Raw genomic sequence first — 25,100 nt, 5'->3', positions numbered from 1 at the left:
GCATTACAATCACTGCTATAATGAGATATAGATCAGATCTGAAAGATAATCCTGTATTGCAACTATGGGAACAACAATAAATGTCATTATTAGGATCCTTGCAAACATAGAAATATCTATTTTAAAATGTTTAGGAGACTTGAGCTCATAAGTAACTTAAAAAAACTATAATGTGATATAATGATTCTTTTTATATAATACATCATATGCACCCAAAAGAGAATGTCAAGTTGATGTACAGGATTGAAGAGGCACTTCTTCTTTAATGACATCCATCTAATGTTACTGTGGAGACAATATTAAATGATTATAAAAAATAAATTAAGTAAAAGTACATCAAACTTGTACTTAAGTACAGTAGTTTAACAAATGTTCTTATTTACTTTCCACCAATGATGTTTATATGTCCATCTGTAATCGATATCCTTTCCTTATTGCAGACACATCTGTGCCATTTGCAATGTTGAAATAATAATGCAGATGCCTGTTTCATGCCTTTAACGCATCACTTATGGAGGAGAGTTATACAAACGATACTGAGTATTGAACCGAGCACATTCAGTTTGCAGCTGTTTGATCAGATCCCACATCCCTGAGTGAATTATCCAATCACAAGTCCAAAGACCTTTCTCAAACAGCACATGATTCCCCATGAAGCTGCTTATTACATGAGAGACAAATGTATGTTGTGAGTGTCCTCGTTCTGAGAAGAAACATAAGTCTCTTCCCTCAGCCTCTCTCCTGTACCGGCTATGGCTCTCTGAGACTTCTAATGGGGAGTTAACTGCAGTGATGAATAAACTAATTATGAGCAAGGTCACATAATTACAAATTGACTAATTTTATTTTTTTCTTCAACTCAGATGCAAATTAAAAGGCTAAGAGGTATTTGATTGCACCTCACATCTTTCAATCTGCATTAGAACAAGATTAACTGTATCAAATTGAATTACATTAGCATACTTGAATTAATCCATACTGCCTGTGCAGGATGTATGGCTCCAATTATAACTGGCTGTCCCAATATGGTGACTTTGAAAGGAGCAAATGGAATTAGATGTGAGTGTCACACTGCAGCAGAACAAATTCACCTTACACTTTAGGAAAAATAACGTTTTAACCTAACTAGATCGGAATATTTTAAAATGAGAAACAAATGCAGTGAAGGTTTCTACGGCTGGAGCCAAGTTAGATGTATTTTAATTGTATTATGTAAAGGATTAACTACATTAATTGTTGAGTGATTGAGGTATTACCTAAATGTTCATAGCAACACAAAACACAACCCTTTTGGTGCTTTAAAAGTATAATAATAATAATAACACTATCCTTTTCTGAGTGATGTTAATACACAATCTATTTGGAGATTTTTTAATAGTAATTTCAGAAATATAAAATATATAAATATATAAAATATAAACTCCTACCTGTAATTTTTTTTAAAGGGGCCCTATTTTCAGGTTCATATTTGTATCTTGTGGCTTTAAAGGTGGGGTAGGTAATTTTGGAGAAACCAGCTCGAGTGCGCTAGAATTTGAAAATACACAGCCGGAAAAAATCTGCCACTTCCTCACAGAGCCCCTCCTCCAACACACACGAACGCTCACATGACCAATGAGGGCACGAGATCAGTTTGTGCACAGATGGAAGGCTGACAGGCAGGTAGGCCATCCAGTTACTTTAGCCGGCCGGCTAAAATGATTGGTCGTGCTTTTTGTACTACGGCTTCCACAGATAATATTTTTTTATGGATTTGTTGTCAAAGCACTTCAGATATTCATTGCTATCGGGATGTTAAGAGCATTCCATGGAATATAACAGAAAGTGTTTCTCGAGCCAGTTTCTCAAACGTACCTACCCTACCTTTAATGTTCAAAAAGCTCTTTATTTTTCTCATACTGCCTGTTCTGCAGCACCTATTTTCACCCTCTGTCTGCTCTGTTGTGATTGGTCAACAGCTTAGCGAAAGCCCGCCCCTTAGCCTATCACGCCACTTTGTTGCGGAAGTAAACACACTACAGGGAAGGGAAAACACCCCAAAAAGCACAATAGCCTTCAACCTTTAAAAATTAGAATAATCAATTGAAAACATTTTAAAATGATTAAACGCCTTATTTCTATTAAACCTATTAGGAGTTTTTAGGGACCCACAGGAACCTGAATAAGAATTGAGTAATTGCATTATGTGCATTTGGACAAAATAAATACTTGATACGACACATAGACAACCATTAGCGTTCTGAATATGCGTTTGTGGATGTAAAGTTTAGGAAAGAAAGAGTGGGGCGGATGTGGAAGGACATGATGGAGAGTTAGTCTTTTGGAGATGGGTGGGGGGGTTACATGCTCAGTGCCTGTACAAGCTCTGACTGCAGCCAGAGACGTTTAATCTCGATTTAATTTAAAGAGCCATTAACTACAATCGCAGCATTAAAATCCATCACTTCCTTGACACCCGGCCCCAGATTGCCCCATTTCCTCCACGTATGAATGATTGACCCCCTGCTTCATCGCTTCCTTATAAACACGCTCACAACACACCGAGCACAGAGCAGTCCCAGTCGAGTGGAACAACATCTACATACCAGGAAGTAAGACGCAAAAAAACACACTCCGCTCTGCCGTCCATTTCACCCAATTTAAGTGCTTTTATTTTGTAATGCAAGACCGGTCTGAGATGATTATCTGGCGCAATCAATCAAAGAGTAGAAGAAGAGAAGTGTCTCTGCCTCTCTATTGGTTGACATGATGACATCATGATTTGGTTGCTGCAGCTGAGATGAGATGATGACACAGATGCTGTCCAGCCCCATTTCCTCTCCTGCTGGAACATCACCACCCACCCCCTGCCACACACACACACACACACACACACACACACACACACACACACACACACACACACACACACACACACACACACACACACCACACACACACACACACACACACACACACACACACACACACACACACACACACACACACACACACACACACACACACACACACACACACACACACACACACACACACACACACAATGTGTTTCCGCTGCAATGGACTGAAAACAACTGAAACATTGACTTTAATTAAATGTATTATGTCAACAAATGTCAAATACTTGTATGAGGTTAGTTTAAAGCAAGTACATGAAGTTGAACCTATTTGACAGTTATGTGAAATGTGTTGACATAATACATTTAATTAAAGTCAACGTTTCAGTTTTTTGAGCACTTTTCTGAAAGCACTTTGAATTGCCTTGTGTTGAAAGCTGCTATATAAATGAACTCTCCTTGCCTTAAAAAAACGGATGAATTTAGCACATGTGTTATGTCACAGTTCTTATGAACAGGTATTTGGATTGAACGGAGAGGTGACATGTAATCATATCATATATCAGGGTGGGGGGCTATAAAGAGTCAGTGAGAGGGGACGGGGACGGGGGACGGGGGGGAGTCAGAGGGCGGCGGTAAAAGGTCACGTGGCTCGGGGTGACATTGGCTGACCTTCCACAGGTCAGCGGTGGCGTCTCTGCCCATGACAGTGATGAACGGTGGCTACACAGAGGGGCACATCCAGGGCTGTCGGGCAATACATCACACACACACACACACACACACACACACACACACAATGAGACAGACAGACAGGAAATAGGAGGAAAGATGGGGTGATAGAGGGATGCAGGACCATCGGATTCGCTGGAAACTCTCCAATTGTGACCGAGGGAAAATTACGTGCCTATAAAATGCCAGACGTGACACACACACACACACACACACACACACACACACACACACACACACACACACACACACACACACACACACACACACACACACACACACACACACACACACACACACACACACACACACACACACACACACACACACACACAACACACACACACACACACACACACACACACACACACACACACACACACACACACACCACACACACACACACACACACACACACACACACACACACACACACACACACACACACACACACACACACACACACACACACACACACACACGAAACACCACCGGTCCATCCAGTTTGATTCTTTGACCTTTCTTATATTTCTGCTCAAAGTCCGACCCCCATAAATAATATTATGATGTTTGGAGGGGGGTGATAGAAGAGTGCAAAGCAAGGATGCTTGCACAAAAGCCATGTGACAGAAATGCACTGTGAGTAATAAGTAATACACACAAACACTGATTGATTTGAGCTCTGCTAGACAGTCACATTTATCTTTACTCCATCATCTAGGGGGGCCCATCAAATAAGAGAGGGTCTCACATGGGGGTTATGTGACAGGACAGCCCGTGTGTGTGTGTGTGTGTGTGTGTGTGTGTGTGTGTGTGTGTGTGTGTGTGTGTGTGTGTGTGTGTGTGTGTGTGTGTGTGTGTGTGTGTGTGTGTGTGTGTGTGTGTGATGGAGACGCCAATATGAACAGAGGACAGTCCTAACCCTAAAGCCATGTTTCTGTACACAATGTAGGAATGTGATAATTCAATAAGATGAAATAAAGATTCATTTAAACAACTCTTGAAGTAGAGTTCAGTTGTAAAATCAATAATATTCATTATCCTTGTATACAAATATCTATTTAATAATGATATACTATTACGACGAGCAGTATTTTATTTCACTGTACAGCAATACATTTGTTGTTCTAATTTACTTACATATTGCTAATTGTTCCTGCATAAATAGCCCATTAATATTGCAACATTCTCGCACTATTCAATTTGTATTGCTTTTGTATTGTATAGGTTTTTTCATTGCTTATCTACACTGTAGCTGTGCATGTTGCAATGCACCTTTGAACCTTGAACCTTATGCCATGTATACGATGAACACTGAAAAAACTGAAACATTGACTTTTAGTTAATGTATAATTTAAACACATTTCACATACCTGTATTAGGTTAGTTGAAAGCAACAATATTAAGTTTAAATACAACATATTACGTTCAACTTAATGTTATTGCTTGCAACCCAACACAGTTATGTGAAATGTGTTTACGTAATACATTTAAGTCAACGTTTCAGTTTTTCAGTGTAGGACTGTGAAGAGCTTTTAGAATACATATGGTACATTCCAAATAATGAAATCAAAATGATGAATTTAAATTGCCAACATTTTCACAGTAGAGTTCAGTTGCAAAATCCATAATAATTCTGATCCTTGTACACAAAGACAAATGTGTGAAAACCCTTGCTTTAGCTTTCATTTCAACATTATCCCCTCATTTCTGAGCTGTTGCAGTCTCATGGATCAGCCTGTCACAGATCTGCGTCACAGGTGTCTGTCAGGTGATGGATGCGGGGAGCATTTTACAAGCGATGCCCGTTTAAATGACTTCATCTCCTTAACGTATACGCACGGCATCTGAGAAGTACACACGCGTTTAAATCAAAGCAGAGGGAAGTTAACTTTCATCGGGGGCAGAACTTGAGAGTAATCACAGCCCCGAATCAGAGCTGACTACAGAGGGCACTAAAAGGGTATGAGAAGTCAATGCTTTTATGGAGACGCCGTGGTGCCAAACAACAAATACAAACTCATATGGATGTTGATCTACAGCCTGTCCGCTATTCAGTTCCCTCTGCTTTTATTTTTTTCTTCCTACGGCTGTGTAAAACGATCAATAGCAAGGGCACATTAAGGTCTGGGTCGTATACTTTATTTATATAAGGCAATGACATATCTGTATGATGCAATGGCTTTTGGAGGCATGTATTACTGCGCCAAACAAATAAATATATTTATGCTCGCTGGGGAGGTGGAGAGATTGACGGAACAACGGGAAACGACAAGCGCCCAAATCCATCACGGCGATCTTTCAAAAGGAATGCACCCGCGATTTTGTCCACTTCCTTCTTATTCAGCATTTCAATTCATGTCCCTGCTTCCCTCTCCTTCACTTACAGCCATAACTCAGGGTGGGATTACGGAGAGAACTGGTGTTTTGCATATGGAGGGGCTGTCGCTTAAATCAGAATCAAACGAGCGTAGGAGAAGAAAAGAGCCACAAGCAGCAGGGGGAATTGACTTTACCCACTATTTTATGTTATGACATTGAGTTTGAGCCACTTTTAAAAGATGAAATAGAAAGCCATCATCACATGACATAGCTTCATTGAAAATGGATGCTTTAAGTGCAGTAAATAATATAGAGATCTTAGTTTACCTTCATTTCTGATTTCTTTCAGCGTCAGTTGGATATTATGTGAAACATTTTGCACTAAAGGTAAACAATTCTCCAATTAATGTGAGACGTGCAGGAAAATAAACCATATGACGGTTGAATTGGTGACTTTTTAATGTTTTTTTCCCCTTCATATGATATTGGTAACAGCTTTGTTTTATTTGTAATAGCCTTTTTAGTGGTGTTAATGATTTTTTGGATTTTTTTGTAATCATTTATTTTTTTATTATTTGTCTTTCATGACCATTTTTAAATATATATATATTTAAATATATATATATATCTCTAAGTCTATGCATTTTTTCACTTTTTGTGAAATACAAATATTTTCTTTAAATCCAAAATATTTCAATAAAGTGTTCTTGTATTCCTTTCAAGCAATGTATATGCACAAACAGTTGCTGGTAAGCATGAGTATGTCCTGCTCTTTTAATTGAGTGTAAATAGAGCATCTTTAGGTTGCAGACAAAATCAGCAGTTTGTGGACATCACTTTTCCTTCTGGAATATTGTTGTTGTTGGTTGATTTCGAAAGCAATGCTGCAGATCAATTGATCATTCAAATATCTGCAACCTGCAGACAGAATCTCCATGTGTTCAAACACACACCGCTTCAGTGTGAGGGAACGTACTGATGACATTTGGTTTCTCTTTTACACACAAGCATGCACGAGCCCTCCCACCATGATGTCATCAGCATCACTGACACTTTATTAATAGGGGACTGGAAAGAGAAGAGCAGAGGAACACACACCCGTCTCCCAGAAGATAAACACACACACCCGTCTCCCAGAAGAGAAACACACACACCCGTCTCCCAGAAGAGAAACACACACACCTGTATCCCAGAAGAGAAACACACACACCTGTATCCCAGAAGAGAAACACACACACCTGTATCCCAGAAGAGAAACACACACACCTGTATCCCAGAAGAGAAACACACACACCTGTATCCCAGAAGAGAAACACACACATCTGTATCCCAGAAGAGAAACACACACATCTGTATCCCAGAAGAGAAACACACACACCTGTATCCCAGAAGAGAAACACACACATCTGTATCCCAGAAGAGAAACACACACATCTGTATCCCAGAAGAGAAACACACACACCTGTATCCCAGAAGAGAAACACACACATCTGTATCCCAGAAGAGAAACACACACACCTGTATCCCAGAAGAGAAACACACACATCTGTATCCCAGAAGAGAAACACACACACCCGTCTCCCAGAAGAGAAACACACACACCTGTATCCCAGAAGAGAAACACACACATCTGTCTCCCAGAAGATAAACACACACACCCGTCTCCCAGAAGATAAACACACACATCTGTCTCCCAGCAGAGACACACACACATCTGTCTCCCAGCAGAGACACACACACATCTGTCTCCCAGCAGAGACACACACACATCTGTCTCCCAGCAGAGACACACACACATCCGTCTCCCAGCAGAGACACACACACATCCGTCTCCCAGCAGCTGTCACTCTCTAACCTTCTCTCAGGATTCTGTCTGGAAAACTGCATCAATTCCAAAGATGTCTTTTTTTGAGAACTAGTTATGATAAACAATATACCTGTCCTCTGAGTCTTAGTTGAAAATAATTCAGTTGGATTATTTTCCAAATGTGTAACATACCACAACTCATCTAAAGCTATGGGGGTGTGGCCTGAATCCAAATCAAACTAGTGTAGGAGGAAAAGGGGTTACGGTTAGGGAAGTGATTTCACAGTTCGAGCTACTTGAAAAGCTGAACTAAAAAGCCAACTAAATCTTGATAAAGGTTTCAATTCCGAAGACACATCTTTCTCTGAGAATTAGTTGTGAGCATGTTAACACATGTCTTCTGTGTCTTTGTTGTAAATAAATCAGTTGGGGTAACTTCCCAATTTGGTACGATACATAACACCACTTATCCAAATCTACAGTAGTGAGGGGCTGTCGCTTCAATCACAATCAAACAAAGAGAAAAAGGTCTTCAGGGTAGGGTTAGCCTGCTACTAATAAAAGCTGAAATAGGAATCATTTTCATTTAGGCTAAATTTTTCTGAGTTAGTAATAAGCATGTAAACAAGAATGTCCTCTGAGTCAATTCAATTCAAGGTAAGTTGTGATATTTGACACTACTCATTGAAAGCTTCGGAGGGGTTGTCGTTGAATTCAGAATCAAATAAGTGTTGGAGGAAAAAAGGAGTTGGGGTAGGTGCGTCTTTTATAAGATGAAGAAGAAAAGCACCATCATTTTGATTAAGGTTATATTCCAAAAAGACATCTGTTTTTTGGACATAGTAATGAGCAAATACATTTAGATGCCTGTCGTCTGAGGAATAACATTTGGTACAATACATAACAGCACTGAAGGGCTTTGGGTCCTCTATCAGGATGAAAAGAGTGAGGGTTACCTTGCTACTGTTAAATGCTAAAGTAGAAAGCTATCATAATGTTAATGTAGGTTGAATTGAAAAAACACAGGTTTATTTTTGGAGAATTACTTACGAACGTGTAAACAAGACACCTGTCCTCTGTGTTTGTTGTCATTTACTCAGTTGGGATATCTTTCCAAATAAAATAAAATACAAATACACTACTCAACTATGGCTATGGATGAGTTGTCGTTTATTTACAAAAACACATCTTCTTTTTCAGAATAAAAAAAATGGAGAGCTGGGACTCGAGCAACTGGTTTGGGTGGCGTTCTGTCCGGCCCAAGATCCCTGTGTAATAGGATTCCTCAAAGCTGCAGATGGATGGCAAATCTAGGCGGTTTCATCTACTAAAAGAGGGCATAAATCACGGGCAGAGGAAGCGGGGACGAGGCAGGGGTTATCACCAGTCTGCCTCCCTCATGAGAGCTTTGCATTAAAGCATTAGTGAAATTAATTCATCTTTCATAAGAGGTTTGAGCAGTATCTGTGATCTATGATAACAACCAATTTCTCACTACGGAGGGGCCGGAGGAGGGAGGGAGGGAGGGAGAAAAAAAAATACTCGGCGACCCTGATAGACTACACAAATCTGCTCTTTTTAAATGGGCTAACATTATCTGGAGTGCTGCTCTCTGGAGCATCATCCCAGATTCATATCCCAGCCGGGAAAGAGGCATAAATCACCGGGCAAAACTTTTCTCATCTGCTGCCCCCCCTTACACACACACACACACACACCTTCTTTCTCCCTACATCACTCCCCTCATCCCTCTCACACTGCCAGGTTTGTTTTGTGGTTTTCGGTGCTTGTCCCGTTAAACGCAGAACAATGCTTTCTGCTGTAATCATTTTAAATGGCTTTGCGCCTCAATCAGTGTAATTGGTTTTAGATCATCTGTGGAATGGGAAAGTGGGAGATGTTTGTGTGCGTGTCTAGGGTGGGGAGTCGTGCAGTGTGTGAAAGAGACGGAAATTGGGGGGAAGTGTGTGAAGGGGCCGTATCCATCTGTTTTGCATATATTTGCTCGGGGGGCCGTCGGAGCATGGTTGACAGATGAGTGGGGAGTGCAGGGATGACACACGGCGGTCCTGCTCTTTATTACTATATCAGCACAGCCATGCTCAGCTCCCTCTGATAACACAGAACCAGAAACACAGCGAGCGGAGAATTGCAGCGCGGGACATAGTCAGGACTTTCTCCGTCAGCGTTTCATTTCTTTTTGACTGATTTGTCTTCAAATCAGCCGTGTGTGAGCTGGGAAAAAACACGACTCCAAATCAGGAACATACTGTACACAAAAAACGAAATGGCTTTTGGAAATTAATTTGATAAAAAGTACTAAAAAATAAATCTAGTTTTGGGGGGAAATGATGAAGTTTGGCATTGAAAAACTCAATAGATCAAGTGATTATAGGACTACTTTTTCATTCAAAACATCAACATTCATTAGCTCAGTCCAAAGGGTATTGTATTCGTCTTCAAATGAGTGAAATCTTTGTCGATTTCCTTGAACTAGGAAGAAAAATTACTCTAAATCAATAAGATATACTAAAAACTAAATGGCTTTGGGAAATTAATTTGAAAGAACTATGTCAAATAAATCTAGTTATTGTGTTAAGTGAAGTTTAGCATTTAATTACTCAATAGGTCAATCCAAATGCATTGGTTTGAGGCCAAAGGCTACTGTACTTTAACAACTGGTTGGTTCCTTTTCATTTTTTAAATAAGCAGCTTTATTAAACCTGCATACTGAATGTGTTCCTTTGTCACAGCACGTCTCAGCAGGAAGCTGTCATCACATGACATCAGTGAGTAAAGTGTGCTCAGTATTACCCACCTCAGGGAAGTAGTCCTGGGGAAACTTCTCCTTCTCCAGGGAGGGGGTGCTTTCTAGTGTCTCCGAGTACGTTTCCTTCCCCACGACCTTCTTGAATTTCTTGGCTGAAGTGGATTTTGAAGAGATAGAAGGAAAGGGGGAAGGATGTGAGGACAGAAAGGGAGAAAAAGGGAGTGTATTGTTACAAACATGGTTCATTTTGAGACCCCTGTATGATCCCGATACAGCTTCCTCAGACAACTGCACCACCTGCTGGTCAGAATGAAGAACATCTGTATCTGAACATAGGTGAGTGTGAGAGGTCACTACACTGGGAAGATAAGAAGCCTTTCTTTGTATTAACAGGGGGGGGGGGATATGACCCTGAACATGTCCACATCCCTCTGTATTTCCTGCAACGTTAACACGATACCTGTGCCAAACCCAGGTCTACCTTAAAGACTCCTAATGCATGTCTGTCTGTCATTGGAGATGGTACATCCTTTTCTTGAAGGGTATTGAATATTGATTTGTGATTTTGAATGCAACGCAGAGTGATGTGAGGGAGAACTGCCAATACATAAGATCAATGTTCCTTCTTTCCATCATTTAAGACACAGTAGAAAAAGCATGAACAAATGGCTGTTTTCCATTTACAGGGTTCCAACGGTTTCCATATCAGCATTTCTGGAATTTGTCCAGAACCACATTTCCAGACTGCTAGATTTTTTTTAGACCATATTTGACATTGCAGTATAATAGCTAGAGGTTTGTAAATAAATAGTTGGTGCAGTGCCTATTCCCTTGCATATGGCCTCCCCCAACCCTAACCCATGTTGAATGATCTTAGACAAAGTTTGCATCAAGCTTTCTTTTACCTTTTGGAATCTTTGGCCAACCAGTCTTTATATATGGGTTTATATATATTTGATATTGTTTTGGAAAACTTGCAGTTAACCATAGTGGCCTATTTTGACCTAACCCTTTCACTTGGGGGCAGAACTGTTTTGTAGACTGTGACTCTGAGGCGGGCTCTTTGAAGGACCATGCATTTTGTTCCTTTCGTGATATTAAGATGCTCTAGCCTGTGCTCTGTCAAACAGGGACCGACATTTTGCTTCTAACACCAAGAAAAACACTCAAACTGATCAGTTTAATTCGGAATTCTATACTTTAGAAAACAAAATAGGAGAAATAGTCCGCAAACAGATATTTGACATACACTCTTATCTGTTTTCCATACTTATCAAGAACGGGAAATGCCTAAAAATCAAGTTCCATACATCCATAGTGCATCGGGACTCGTTGTCAGATGTCTGGTATCGTGTATGCTGGTTCACTTTCACATACTTGGACATTTTGAACAGATTCAATAACACCTGTGCTATTCTTTTCCTCTTGTCAACCCTAACCCTATCACAAGACAATATGACTGAAGTGACCTATTAAAGAAAAAGTAAACAAAGCATTACAGAATGTTTTGTAGTTCATATATTTCTGATCTTTAAAGTGTGTGTGTGTGTGTGTGTGTGTGTGTGTGTGTGTGTTGTGTGTGTGTGTGTGTGTGTGTGTGTGTGTGTGTGTGTGTGTGTGTGTGTGTGTGTGTGTACATGAGGAGTGGTCCTCTCCCCTCTCGACCCCCCCCCCTGCCGTCGCCCTGTCCTTCACTGGGGTAACTGGTACTAATGCTGACTTGGGTCTAATAAGAAGCGAGGCTCCTCCACATCTATATCCCTTCTTTAATTAGCGCGGCCGCCGGCCCCCGGGGCCCTCTGACACCGCAGCCTGATGAGACCGCCGTAACTGTCCAATAACCCGCCTCACACCATTACTGAAGGCCCGAAATCTTATGAATTAAATCCTAATATTAATAAGCATTACCATTCTGTCCCCCTCCCTTTACATTATCCTCAAAGCCAATCTTAGCACGCTGCTTTCTGATGGAAGCGGGAATAGCCTGCAAATGGTTGTGTGGGATATGCAGGGGTGGGATTAGGGGGCACGCAGTGAGGATTTCATTTCCACACAGTGGGGATGATGTATATGTGGAAGTGTGTTGCGAGCGGGGGTTACTCACCTTTGAAATCAAACTGCTGGATGTTTTTCAACGACTCGTGGATAAAGTAGAAACTTCCCAGAGCCTGCGGGAGGAAACAAGCATGTGTGAGATTGGACACGTTTTCCGTCAATGGTTCCATACAGAGATATTTATTTCTTTACTGGGTCTGGATACGCTACAGGATGTGTATCAAGACAGACAAGATTCATCAAGAATCTCCACATATAGGGTAGGAGAAAACTAGTGTAGGAGAAAAAACAGTTCGGGTTACTCCGCTACTTTGAAAAGCTGAAGTAGAAAGCCACCATATTCTTGATAAAGGTTCAATTCCAAAAACAAGTCTTTTTTGGATCTTTAGAACCCATTTCCCAACACCTTTGCCAAATGTCCAACCTGTTTAAAAGCTATCACATTTTTCTTCTGGTTTTAGAGAACCCTGTTCAGAACCATTTCATGTCAAGAGTGCCCCGATATGAGAATGCTTGGCTTCATTTCTTTAAAGGATATGGATGCGCCTACAGGATACGTATCAAGACAGATGAGATTTATCAAGATTCTCCACATAACAGGGTAGAATGAAAATAGTGTAGGCCAAAAAAATACTTAGGGTAACGGTTAGGGTTACCTCGCTACTTTTAAAAGTAGAAGTGGAAAGCAACCATACTTAAGGTTACATTTACATTTATTACATTAAGGTTTAATTCCAAAAACACAACATTTCCCACCATTTTGCCAACCCATTGAAAAGCGACAGTTTATCACATTTTTCTCAGGTATTAAGATTGAGCTGGCAGTGGCTAATGTGGTTACCATTGCACCATTGCATTGAAATATGAAAGGTTAAATAATAAGGAATTCACCCAGAAGGCAAAGTGCTGTGTGGGTAGAACTTGACATTTGAATTCATCTGCAGGCTACATGTAACAATTCATGTGTACATACAGCATGTCTTTGTATACAGATGTATTTTTTCTTTTTCTGCTTGTTCAAAAATAAAAACATGTGAAAAATGGTATGAACTTTAAGCCTTGATCTCCTTTTAATACACATTCAGTTGATGGTTAAAGTACTAGGTTGATTCAGTAAGAAGTTTAAGGAAACTGGTAAACGTGTCATTATGATTCATGAAAAGAAATACAAATAATAGCAATAACATTAAGATAAAATCAAAATTATTAGGTTCAACTTAAATTAACTTAATAGTATTGCTTTCAACTAACCTGTTGAGATAATACATTTAATTAAGGTCAACGTTTCAGTTTTTCAGTGTCCAAGAACCCTGTTCATAACCCTTTCATGCCAAGCGTGCGAAGGCTTGACCTGATGTGCGAATGCTGGGCTAATGAAGTGGGCTGATGGAGCCTCTTTAACACACTCCACAGCACACGTCCAATGGGAAGCCCCCGGGACTACACACCAACAGGTGCAGCGTGCTCTGGTACAGTACACTCCGTGATCTCGGGCACCGAGTCTTCTAACGTGACGAGTCAACAATTTGAGCTCTCAAAAGGACACATTCAGATGGACTTTTCAATGAGCACAGATCGACTTCAATAGGCTTAAAATCTTAATTTTCCCTGTGAACAATCAGGAAACGTTCCCAGTCGGCGGACGAGCCAATCAAAGTCTGTGGGAAGAAGTGCGAGTGGCGCAGAGGGGGATTGGATGCGGTTCACAGTCCACTACACTTGCCCTCTTTACATTTAGGGCAAATGGAGGCAAAGCTCAAGCTCAATCCCCTGTCTGGGAGATAGCAGACGTTGGGATAGGGATCATTCTGCTCAAAGAGGGTGAGGAGTATGTTGTTTTTTTTTACTTCCAAATCAAACAAGAGAGAAATAATTAGGCTGAGATAGTACAGTGAAGCTGCAAAGGTAGAAGAGTCAGGTACAGTAGAAGAAAGAGGAGTGGTGAGGTGGGATTAAAGGGGTGTGATCAAAAGGAGGAGGAGACTGGTGTAGAAGAAAAGGATTTAGTCTGGGAGCTTTTCCCCGTGTTCTCTCATTGAGGCCGGGTGCAGACGCCTCTCTGCGCGGTGGGAGAGTTCTCGCTCCGGCCTCTGCATTATTTATGAGCGCCGGCACATCTTGAGATTAAACATTTGCTGATTTGTCAAAAGCACAAACATGAGGTCCTGCCCATCTCCTTGACATATAAGTTCAGCCGACGGAAAACACTGTCGCACATTTAATTGATGAGAACGGCGGCTGGTGACCCCGATCCCCTCCGCCGCGCTTCCCCCCCCCCCCCCCCCCCCCCGCCTGACTCATTCCTTCTCCAGAGGACAGAGGGAAAGGGGGAGGGGAGAGGGGACGGTGCTGGGCGAAGGCAGGACTCAAGGTCACAGCTTCCCATCGCGAGAGGACGGGTTCCAGGAAGGCCCCCGAACACATATTGGTGCTCGCTTGTCTTTTATGCTCTCTTTCACCTTAAAGTGGCGACAACAGACTTGGAGACAGAGATGGATAGCAGAGCAGGCGGAGGGAGGGGAAACCGTGCTATTTGTCAAAACGCTGCCACTATGCTAACTGATGCTGTCTGTGTAAACATTTCAGTGGGCAGTGAAGGAAAAATGACTATTTTGAAATATGACACATGGAGATAAAATGATATATGTGTCAAGGTATTAGATAGTAAACAACACAAGTGCAATTTCTGTGAAAAGTCAAAGTGCTCCTGCTGAGAACAATATGTATTGATTAGCTGCATAATGAATACCTACAGATCTTTAGAAATAAGGAAATCATGAAATCATTGGATAATGGGAATATTGAGAAAAAATGACTTTCTGCTGCTTGAATATTTATATAAAGTTGTCCTGCTATTCTCTGTGTATATATTTATTATCTGAAATATATAGAGCTGGAACTAATAGCCGACTGATCAATCGACAGAGAACTAATCAACAAAATGTTTGGTTGCTTAGTATTTCATTGATTAATCATTAAAGTCATTTCTGTTGATGCAACAAATGCTGTTTTCAGCCTCTCAATTACAGAGATTCCTTTTCTGTTCAAATCATATTAGGGTGAATATCTTTGGGTTTTGGACAAACAAGACATTTAAAGATAGCACATTGAGGCACTTGGGTAAACACTTTTCACAATGTTCTGACGTATCATTGACTAAATATAATTGAAAATATACCGGGCAGATTCATCGATAAAGGAATAGATGTTTTTGGCAGTCGTACCGACCAAAAAAAAGAAAGATATTTCACATTTAGTTCTGCAAAATCAGAAAAAGGAATATTCTTTTCAAAAAGAAAATTATCAAGCAGTTTTCAAATCTCTACTTGACCCCAAATCCTGATTAAGGAATGTCTTCAACTGCGAAAACAACAGAAGCACTTCAGAAATAAATGATGAAAGCCTGAACTGTATTCCCTCTCTGATACTATCTCTCTTTAGGCTCATCCCTCTTTGCTACAAACTCAAATAAAAAATGAAAATGACATTAAACAAATCGGCATGAATCAATTTTCAAATAAATGATAAACAACTACGCTTAAGTGGCTATCCGTGTAATCGCAAAAATCTACTTAACCCTCCACCCTAATAAATATTTATTTGACGTGGAGGTTCAGGAGCTAGCAGCTGCTGCCCCCTCCCCTCTGCCTCCCTGCTGCACTCTTCATGAAGAAGCTATTATATTAGCAGGGCGCAATTAATCCATTTGTCTCCTTACATGACAGGCTCAAAATATTCATTAGGGCCGGACTGCGCTGACAGGCCATGCTTATCTTTAACCGGTCGCTTTACAATGGCCTGTGTCAAACGTATGTTTGTCACGTCCCTCTTTATTGATTAGCTGCCAGATTCACTTGAAATAATTAAAAGTATATTTTACATATTTATAAACCCCACTGCCACGGCGGCTACTTAATTTTCCATTAGTAAAATGCAGTCTATTAAGTGCACCACGAGGGCCACGGTGTGGGGGGGTTATGGGAAATGAGTAATCACCATAATTGTAGACACAAAGACAATACGCGCCATAAAAGCTGGGGTTTTATGACTCCTCGTGGCAATGCTATCTCTTATCACGAGTCGTTTTGGCTACACCAATAAGGGCACACTGATTCTGTGCTTGTGCGTGTGTGTGGTGTGTATGTGTGTGTGTGTGTGTGTGTGTGTGTGTGTGTGTGTGTGTGTGTGTGTGTGTGTGTGTGTGTGTGTTCCTACAAGTGTGTATTTGACATTTCCAAAAGCCCAGCAGATGTGGGCTGAACAAGTCCCAATAGACTGGCTGCTGGAAAATAGAGAGTTGAGCGCTGCAGTACATAGCCTGCACACTGTGCTCCGCTGAATGCTTTATCGATACCGGGAGCTGCAAGAATTAGTTCTGGCTGACCAAGAGACGCAGGAATTCTGTGACCTCTGAATAGATTTTCTGCGTTTAATGTGAAAAATGAGCCATAAAGCAAACATAAAAGTAATCATTTTTCTTCAAGGTCTCACCTCCAATCTGTGCTAAGGGAGAGTGTCCTGTCCCAGGAGAGCTGACACACACACACTCCGGTGTCATCGCAGTGTCACTGTATGACTGCCCGGGGTAATGTTCTGCTGGACCCTGGCAGAGTGCTGCTGATGGTCGTGCAGTGTGGAGGTGTGCATGTGCTTCTGTAGGGCGTTTTAGAATAGATGATGCGCTCAGAAAGCACTCGAACAAGGGGAGCTTACTGGAGATGTGCTCAATATCATGTTTTCATTAGATATTATAATCTTTGGTGTATATATTTAGCTGTGTTCAGGTTAGGGCTGCACAATATGGAACAAATGACTAACTGTGATGACAGATATTCCAACTGCAAAATGAGAGGGGATAGCATTTGAAAGCATTAATCACATCTTGTTTTATGCAAATCCTTCCCATAGCAGAAAGAATACACTGGGAACATGAGCAGTAACACCATCAGACAGTGAATCTCAAACTTTTTTCAATAATGTAACCCTTTTGAAAAAAAAATGCAGCCAAGTACCCCCTGATCAGCGCAAAACTATTTGTTAGGGAATAAATGCCTATATAAAGAGGTACAGTACAGCGCTGCACCATCAGTGTTTATTAAAACAGCAACCTTGTAACTGAGAAACACTTAAATGCTACATTTCAAACGTTTACAATCCATCATTAAATTTATGGCAAACCAATTTTAACATCATGCAATAACACTAAGACGACATTAGTTGCATTGAACTGATCTTTTTAATAAATTGTACTTACAATTTAGTGAGAAACATGGGCTTGTGCTTCACTGAGGACCTTTGTCATTCTGACAGGGAGGCAAACTGCAGTTATTACACTTCAAGTTTTGAAATATGAGTAACTGTTAATATAAAACCCATCCATCCATCTTCTCCCGCTTATCCGTGGTCGGTCGCGGGGGTAGCAGTTCCAGCAGAGAGCTCCAAACTTTCTTTTCCCTGGCGACATCAACCAGCTCTGACTGGGGGATCCCAAGGCGCTCCCAGGCCAGCGAAGAGATATAATCCCTCCACCTGGTCCTAGGTCTACCCTTGGTCTCTTCCCAGCTGGACGTGCCTGGAACACCTCCCTAGGGAGGCGCCCAGGTGGCATCCTAACTAGGTGCCCGAACCACCTCAACTGGCTCCTTTCGACGCGCTGAACCCACACTGCTAAAACTTCCTTACTTTTCCTAAAATTGGTATATGTATCTATTTTTTTTAATTAACATAAAATAAATCTCACGTACCCCCTGCAGTACTCCAACGTACCCCTAGGGGTCTGCGTACCCCCATTTGAGAACCACTGATATAAACCACTTCATTTGGAGGAGAAACGGAAAGTGAAAGCACCTGAAATGTTGGTAATATTCCCCCATGGGAAAACTGTGTGCATGTTGAAGCAGATGTGATTAGTGTATTCATTTACAACCCGTTTGATCCTCTCACTGAAATCCTTTTGAGCAATGTTGCTCTCAGAAATTGACAGGTGAATACTTATTAACGACAGTGAATATGAAAATAAGACAAGCTGTAATAAAACCAAATGAATCTTCAGTGATACACTGCCTGCGCCATGTTCCGGGGTCATATCAGTGTCCAGGCCCCTCAGAGAAATATCTCCTCAGGGTTTCCGTGGCATTTCGCCCTCCAGACAGCAGAGACTAAATGGGCTGTTTTCCAGTTTATATCTCATTGCTCAGAAATCCCTGTAGTCTGCTCATCTGTCAAACCCCGAGTGATGCCACACTTCCACATAAACCTGCACATAGACACATCACCGCCACAAAACAACTCACAATTGTACACACACACACGCACGTCTTATCGGAAAGGTCAATCAGATATGCTGTCAAGAAGAAATGGTGTTGCGATATATCAGAAACACATGTTATGTCAAAACAGCTTAGAGAGGGAGGCCGAGACATAAGCTCTGACTAATAGCTACATAATGTCCTCATTAGTCACTGAGGCCCAATTCTACTCCAAATCAAAGTGTGAAATGGCTCTGCAGACAATAGAGCAGCATGCTATGTGCTCTGACTGCAACTCAGTCCAGGGCTGGGAGGGTTGCTTCACAAATGTAATCAGTTACAATCACTAGTTCATTTGATTTTGAAATGAATTGTAACGTTGGAATCCTCCTAGTAATCCCTGTTTTTGAAAAAGTACCAGTAATCTGATCATACATTTGATGTAACTGTTACATGTAATCCATTACTCCCAAAGCCTGCTCACATATCTGTTGCACAATCTGCCATCTCTGTCCCAGCATGGGCTCCATTGATGAGCAGGGTCCGGGCTCAGAGAGCACCTTCACAGGGGTCTCTCTGCACAAACAGCCTGTCAGCCGGGAAGGAAAACACCACGGCACAAAGTGAGCAGCACCAATAGAGATGGAGATACCAATGGAGCAGCCTTAGTTTTCTACCCCTCCTGAGCCCCCCGCCCCCCCCGGGCTGCCATATGTGTTTGCCAAGGCCCTCTCCCAGTGCCATTGATTGAGTATTCAGAGTATTGAGCCACAGTGTCTATTATTCATCGGCTGCCTGGAAGGCCTGACTGGATACACAGACAAAACTCTCATTAAAACTTCCTCTGTCACTTCCTGTGAGTTGAAAGCGGCCCGAGTGTTGGAGTCATCCGTCACGTCCTGAAGGAGCCCTTGTCTCTGGGGTGTGTGTGTGTGTGTGTGTGTGTGTGTGTGTGTGTGTGTGTGTGTGTGTGTGTGTGTGTGTGGTGTGTGTGTGTGTGTGTGTGTGTGTGTGTGTGTGTGTGTGTGTGGTGTGTGTGTGTGTGTGTGTGTCTGTTGGGGGGAGGCAAAGGTAAGGGACAGGGGGAAGGAATTACACTATTCAAAGATACACTTAAAGGAAAAATGTTAACATATATTTACTTATTTATTTCACAGTAATTAAGATTTAAGTTAAGCTTACTTGACTTAATGCTCTTCTCCCATTCCCAGGAGGGACCTCATGAGCACAGAAAATTGGTTTACATGGCAAAGCTCGACTAGTATTGATCTCAGACAATTAAAATAGGAGAAGCAGATCCAGGCCACCTGAACCTCTTTTAGACATGTATTATGGCTACGGTGGATAATACTGCCTAGAAAACATCAAAATATGGGCGAATGAGGCTCTTTGAACTTAAATGCTGTATAATGGCTTGATCTGTAATTTATGCTTACAAATCCAACAAGACTAAGAGTCTGGGTCAAGTCTCGCTGCTTTCCAATGATAACGATGGTAAAGAAACTTAGAAATGTAAGAAAACTCATCAAAGACATTGGAATTCATCTTTTGGTGAACACAATTTTCTGTACAAAACTTGCTTCTTGTAGAAGTATATATACTTCACTGAATAAGGGACAATTCTGACTTGATCGCTGAATATATTAGGATTCATATCTAGGGTAAATAGCCTATTTCTTGACCAATCTTGGTGCCAAACTATCCTGTAGACGTAGAGATATTTCACAGAATATATAACATTCTCACTATCTCACTTTGGTGAATATTCCTTACCAAAGGCATTAGGAGTTACTCCCTGGGGATCACGAATGTTTGTACAGAATGTCATGGCAATCCATTCGAGGGTTATTGAGACATTTCAATAAAAACTGTCTTTGGTATATACAGTATATTTAATATATCGATATTTACCAAATCACTTTGGCCCAGAGTACCCGCGGGTACCCGACGGGTGACCCGCAAAAAAGGTGATTCGCGGGTGGTATTTTTTCAAACGCTTTTTTCCGGGTTCGGTTCTGGGTAAAACAAAGATGATGCGGGTCGGGTCGCGGCTATTGCGTAATAAATATATTAAAATAATAATAATTTAGTTTAATATTTAAAATCCTCAGACCTCTCCCCCGCGGGACCGCGCATAATCATAACCTCTGCAGCGCATCAATCTGCTGCTGAGCGCGCCACATTCGAAATGGCTGAGGTGAAGCTCTCTAGCGGAGAATACAGCATTTTCAATAACACTTCATCAAGAGCGAAATCCAACGTCTGGGAGGCTTCTGGTGTCATCCTAGATGGAGAAAATAACCAACATCCCACGCTTTTTGAGACAAATATGCAACTGCGTGTGTTAATAATTGCACGTTTTCACTGCTCATAGGCTATGCGGGTTCGGGTCGGGTTGCGGATCTTGTGCCGACGGGTCGGGTCTGGTTGCGGAACTAATTGGCAATATGTGCGGGTAGCGGGGCGGGTTCGGTATTGCACGTCGCGGGAGCGGGTCTTGAAAATCAGACCCGTGCAGGACTCTGCTTTGGCCACATAGTGACCACTGCAGTAGAATAACCCTTACCCTGATATTTTTATATATCTACTGTTGTGTTGATGGCCCACATGGAACATACAAATACAATAAATGCAATGGTTTTCAGAAAGTCAAAATAACTAAACATCTGTAAATGTGGTTACATATAAAGCATTCCATATATTTGTTTTTATGTCACCTTGAAATGTTAATTTCTTGCCAATATTCAATTGTAATGCTCTTTTATGCCAACAGCCAAGACTTTATAGCGATTATACATCCTTTTTTTTTTTTTTTTTTAATAACAAATAGTAGGAGGAATTCCTTAAGAATCAACCTCTGGGGACCATGACTAGGGTTGGGTACCGAGAACCGGTTCCAACATTTCGATTCCAACGGCATCATTTAGAAATGTGAATTTCGGTTCCGCTTTTCGATGCCTGAGGAAATGTTTCTCGCCGCTCTCCGTAGCTTACTGTATGACTGCAGCGGGGCGGGAAATGTAGCGTTGTACCTACACTTCCTACAGCGTAACCATGTTCGCCTAGGGCGCCAGATCTGTGGAGGCGCTGTGCTGACAGCTCTGGGAGGAAAAAAAAAAAGTTTTGACCGTTGGGGCTCATCCTAATTTTCGGCCTTGATGTAACAACATTCATAAATGTAAATAAATGTAGGGTGTAAATGTAACACCCTTTTCATCCCGGTTACACTTTTCATTTGCCCTGTACGATGGGCGCTGTAAGTGATGAAAATGGGGGATGTTGGCTTATCTGGCGCCCGCAGCTCACAGCCAAAGTGCGAGTGAGCGTGGGAGCAAGCGAGGGAGAAAGGGAGGGTGCACCGGTACCAGCGCTGTTGTTATGAGCATCTGGTGCTAGCTGCTCTAACGGAAGAAGAAGATGTTTCGACAATAATGTGGAGGGAGAGTCCTCTCCAGTCAGACTGAGAGGCTGATAACTACAGCTCAGTGAGGTAAGGACTCTGAGTGTTTAGATAGTTCACTTTAGTCTAAGTTATCTCAGTGGGTCTCAATCGTTTTGATCACAATTTATGTAAACACATATTTCCAAGGCACTCCTTTATAATTATTGCATTAAAACAGGTTTGAAATCATTCCAATGTATACTATAGGACAGTAAACCAGACATATCGTTTTAAACTGGAGAGATAAAAACATATGCATAAATAAAATAGTAAAATAAGATATGAATGAACAACAAAAATAAAATACGTTACATGTATTTGTTATTGGCTATGGTAGGTTATTGGTTATGTTCACATACTTATTTAATTATTAAAATGTAAACCGATCTTTTTCATATAGGTGTTTAGAGTTGTACCCCCTAGATCTAGTCTCTAGTAATTCTGCTTAAAGTGCACCAGATTGAAGCATTTTACTTTAAAATGTTCAAACATTTCTTCCCGGTATACCTGAGAAGGCAGATATGCTTGTTTTTCTCAACAAGAACTGTTCTTTAAAAGTTGGACTGTTGCACTGTTGTAGCTTCAGTGGTTCTCAGGTTACAGTTACATAGCAGTGGATATAAACAGACTAATTAATGTGAATATTACTGTAAACTAACCTGTGTACAAGTTTCTCGAATAAATGTAATTTTTTTGGTGGAAGAAGCATGTATCATTTTTTTACCCTGCCCCTCAAAGAATCGGAATTGAGAACCGTTAAGAACCGGAATCGAAAAGTAGAATCGGAATCGGAATCAGAATCGTGGAAATTCAAACGATACCGAACCCTAACCATGACACAGTTTTGTGAAAAAAACACCCAACAGATGTTCAAATATGTAAATCTGGACCAAACTGATGGAGCAACCAACCAGTTCCATTGCTATCCCTAGATACGCCATCACAAACCATTGTATTTGCTACATCTCCCAAAAACATCCCCCATCCATCCATGTATTGACCGTCTATTTTAAGTAATCCCCCACTGTCCTATGAGCAGTTATGATACCTGTATTTCAGCTCTGTTCACTGTGTTTCCGGGCTTCCACTTCATTATTCTAAAACCTCCCAGAATGCAGAGCGACATGCGCTCATGATTGATCTCAAAACCACTGATTTTATTTTATTTTGAGGAAAATATTATGGATGGGTCTAAACAAGGCATAATTGGCCAAAGCCACGGCAGCGCCTGACCTGCCAACAATCCAGACCCACTCCCAAGGTTGGCTGCCTCCCTGGGAAATATTGTGCATTAATTTCATTTAGTCTCCCCTCCAACATTCAATGGTAGAAGTTAATTAAATTGCTTGTCCATTGTGTTCATCCACTTACAAAGTTAATGATATTGTGCCGGGGAATTAAAGAGCGTTTTATAAAGCGCACGGGATGGGAGCTGGCAGGCACTACATTGCCCAGTTGAACCCTGTCAGTCGGCGGGCTTCTGGACCCCCTAATTAGCGGTGAAATGGATGCTTCCATCTGCCAATTTCCTGCCATGCTCATCAGTCGTGCAGTCGTTCCTCTAACCTGCCCGGCAGAGGGGTCTAAAGCAATAAAACCATCACAGCAATGACATTCAACAAAAAAAGAAAAGCGAATATGCGTATACATGATGTGACTCAGACTTTAAAAGAGCTTCTTATAATGCCTAGGCTTCTTCTTTTTTTTGCTTTAGACCACATCATTGGCTTTTTCAGCATAATCCAGATGGAAGACTTTGATAACTTTGTTAAAAATGTTGGATACACGCACAGTAATAGCACCTCGTTTTGATTTCTGTGAGGGTGCTTTGAATAAATGTCTTAAAGCAATAAGACAGAAACGTGGTCGGACACATTTTGATGTAATGCATGCTGGGTACTTATGGGAAAGATACATTACTGCAGTCATAATAAAAGCATAACAATCTCAATTTCATTCAATGCACCATTTCTGCACAGTTTTCAATTTCCAGTGAGGTAGCCGTGTCCTGTACACCTCGGCTCATGATTAATGCTCATATACTATATTCCAGCTGCGTATTTACTAATACCATGTTGCTTCTTCAGCAGGTTTTAACGAGCACATAAAAACAGAGGATCAAAGCAAATGGGATTACACCTGTGGGACTGGGCTGCTGTTGACCTCTTAAGACAGCTGGGCCTTGTCCTTCGCTTTGGCAGAACAGTCTGTAAATTCATACTGAAAATGAATGAAATGAAACCACCATGAGGGCGTTTTGCAGGTGCAACTTACGTGTGAAGAAGAAGCTTATAACAATGATAGAATCCTGGTTATTTCTGATGGAGTGTGAGAAATATTAAAATGCAAGCATTAAAAACTGGAGCTGTTGAGAATCAAACCACCAGGTGGTTAGGAGGCATTTTTACTTCCGCATAAAAAAGACCTCCCCACGTGACTTCCCGCGTGTGACGTAACATGGGGGAGAGCGGCCGGTTATTAATAAACATGGATCACAATGCTAGTTTTGACACAGAAGAGGTTGAAAATATATATTCAAATGCATATCAATACAATTATGAGCCTGTTAGGCGTCCAAGAGACCAGGAGCAGCCAAGGATTAGAAGAAATATCGGCCATCGGAGAGAAATGGAGCTTTGGTGTGAGGAGAACCAGTGGAGAACAGGGCAGCTGTCTTGGTGAGTGACCGGCGTTAGCTAAAGTTAATATTAGCTAACGTCAGTCACATCACAACATTGTAAAGTTAGCTATCATATATCAGGCTATAACTAAAGTAGTATTGATAATATAGTAACGTTACTGGCAGGACTGTTGATACTGATCCATAACAGAAACTAATGGGCAGGTATCAGCCGTACCTCGCGTTACCTAATGCAACTCCACACTA

At 41.3% G+C, this 25,100-nt stretch overlaps 1 protein-coding gene across 2 annotated transcripts in view; it reads right to left on the bottom strand.

Annotated features, from left to right (window-relative positions):
• LOC117550918 (inositol polyphosphate-5-phosphatase A) overlaps positions 1-25,100 on the bottom strand; it is a 193,067-nt gene that overhangs the window by 64,146 nt on the left and 103,821 nt on the right. For both annotated transcript variants that reach the window (XM_034223527.1, XM_034223519.1), the window contains exons 5-6: positions 12,573-12,636; positions 10,517-10,620 (exon numbers count right to left, since the gene is read on the bottom strand). In XM_034223527.1, the coding sequence (XP_034079418.1) occupies positions 10,517-10,620; positions 12,573-12,636 (168 nt within the window). The remainder of the gene's footprint in view (positions 1-10,516; positions 10,621-12,572; positions 12,637-25,100) is intronic.

The sequence above is a fragment of the Gymnodraco acuticeps genome, unplaced genomic scaffold, assembly GCF_902827175.1.
Source record: "Gymnodraco acuticeps unplaced genomic scaffold, fGymAcu1.1, whole genome shotgun sequence".
Taxonomy (NCBI): domain Eukaryota; kingdom Metazoa; phylum Chordata; class Actinopteri; order Perciformes; family Bathydraconidae; genus Gymnodraco; species Gymnodraco acuticeps.
Note: the sequence above shows the minus strand (reverse complement) of the source record. Positions and strands in the feature narration are given on the sequence as shown.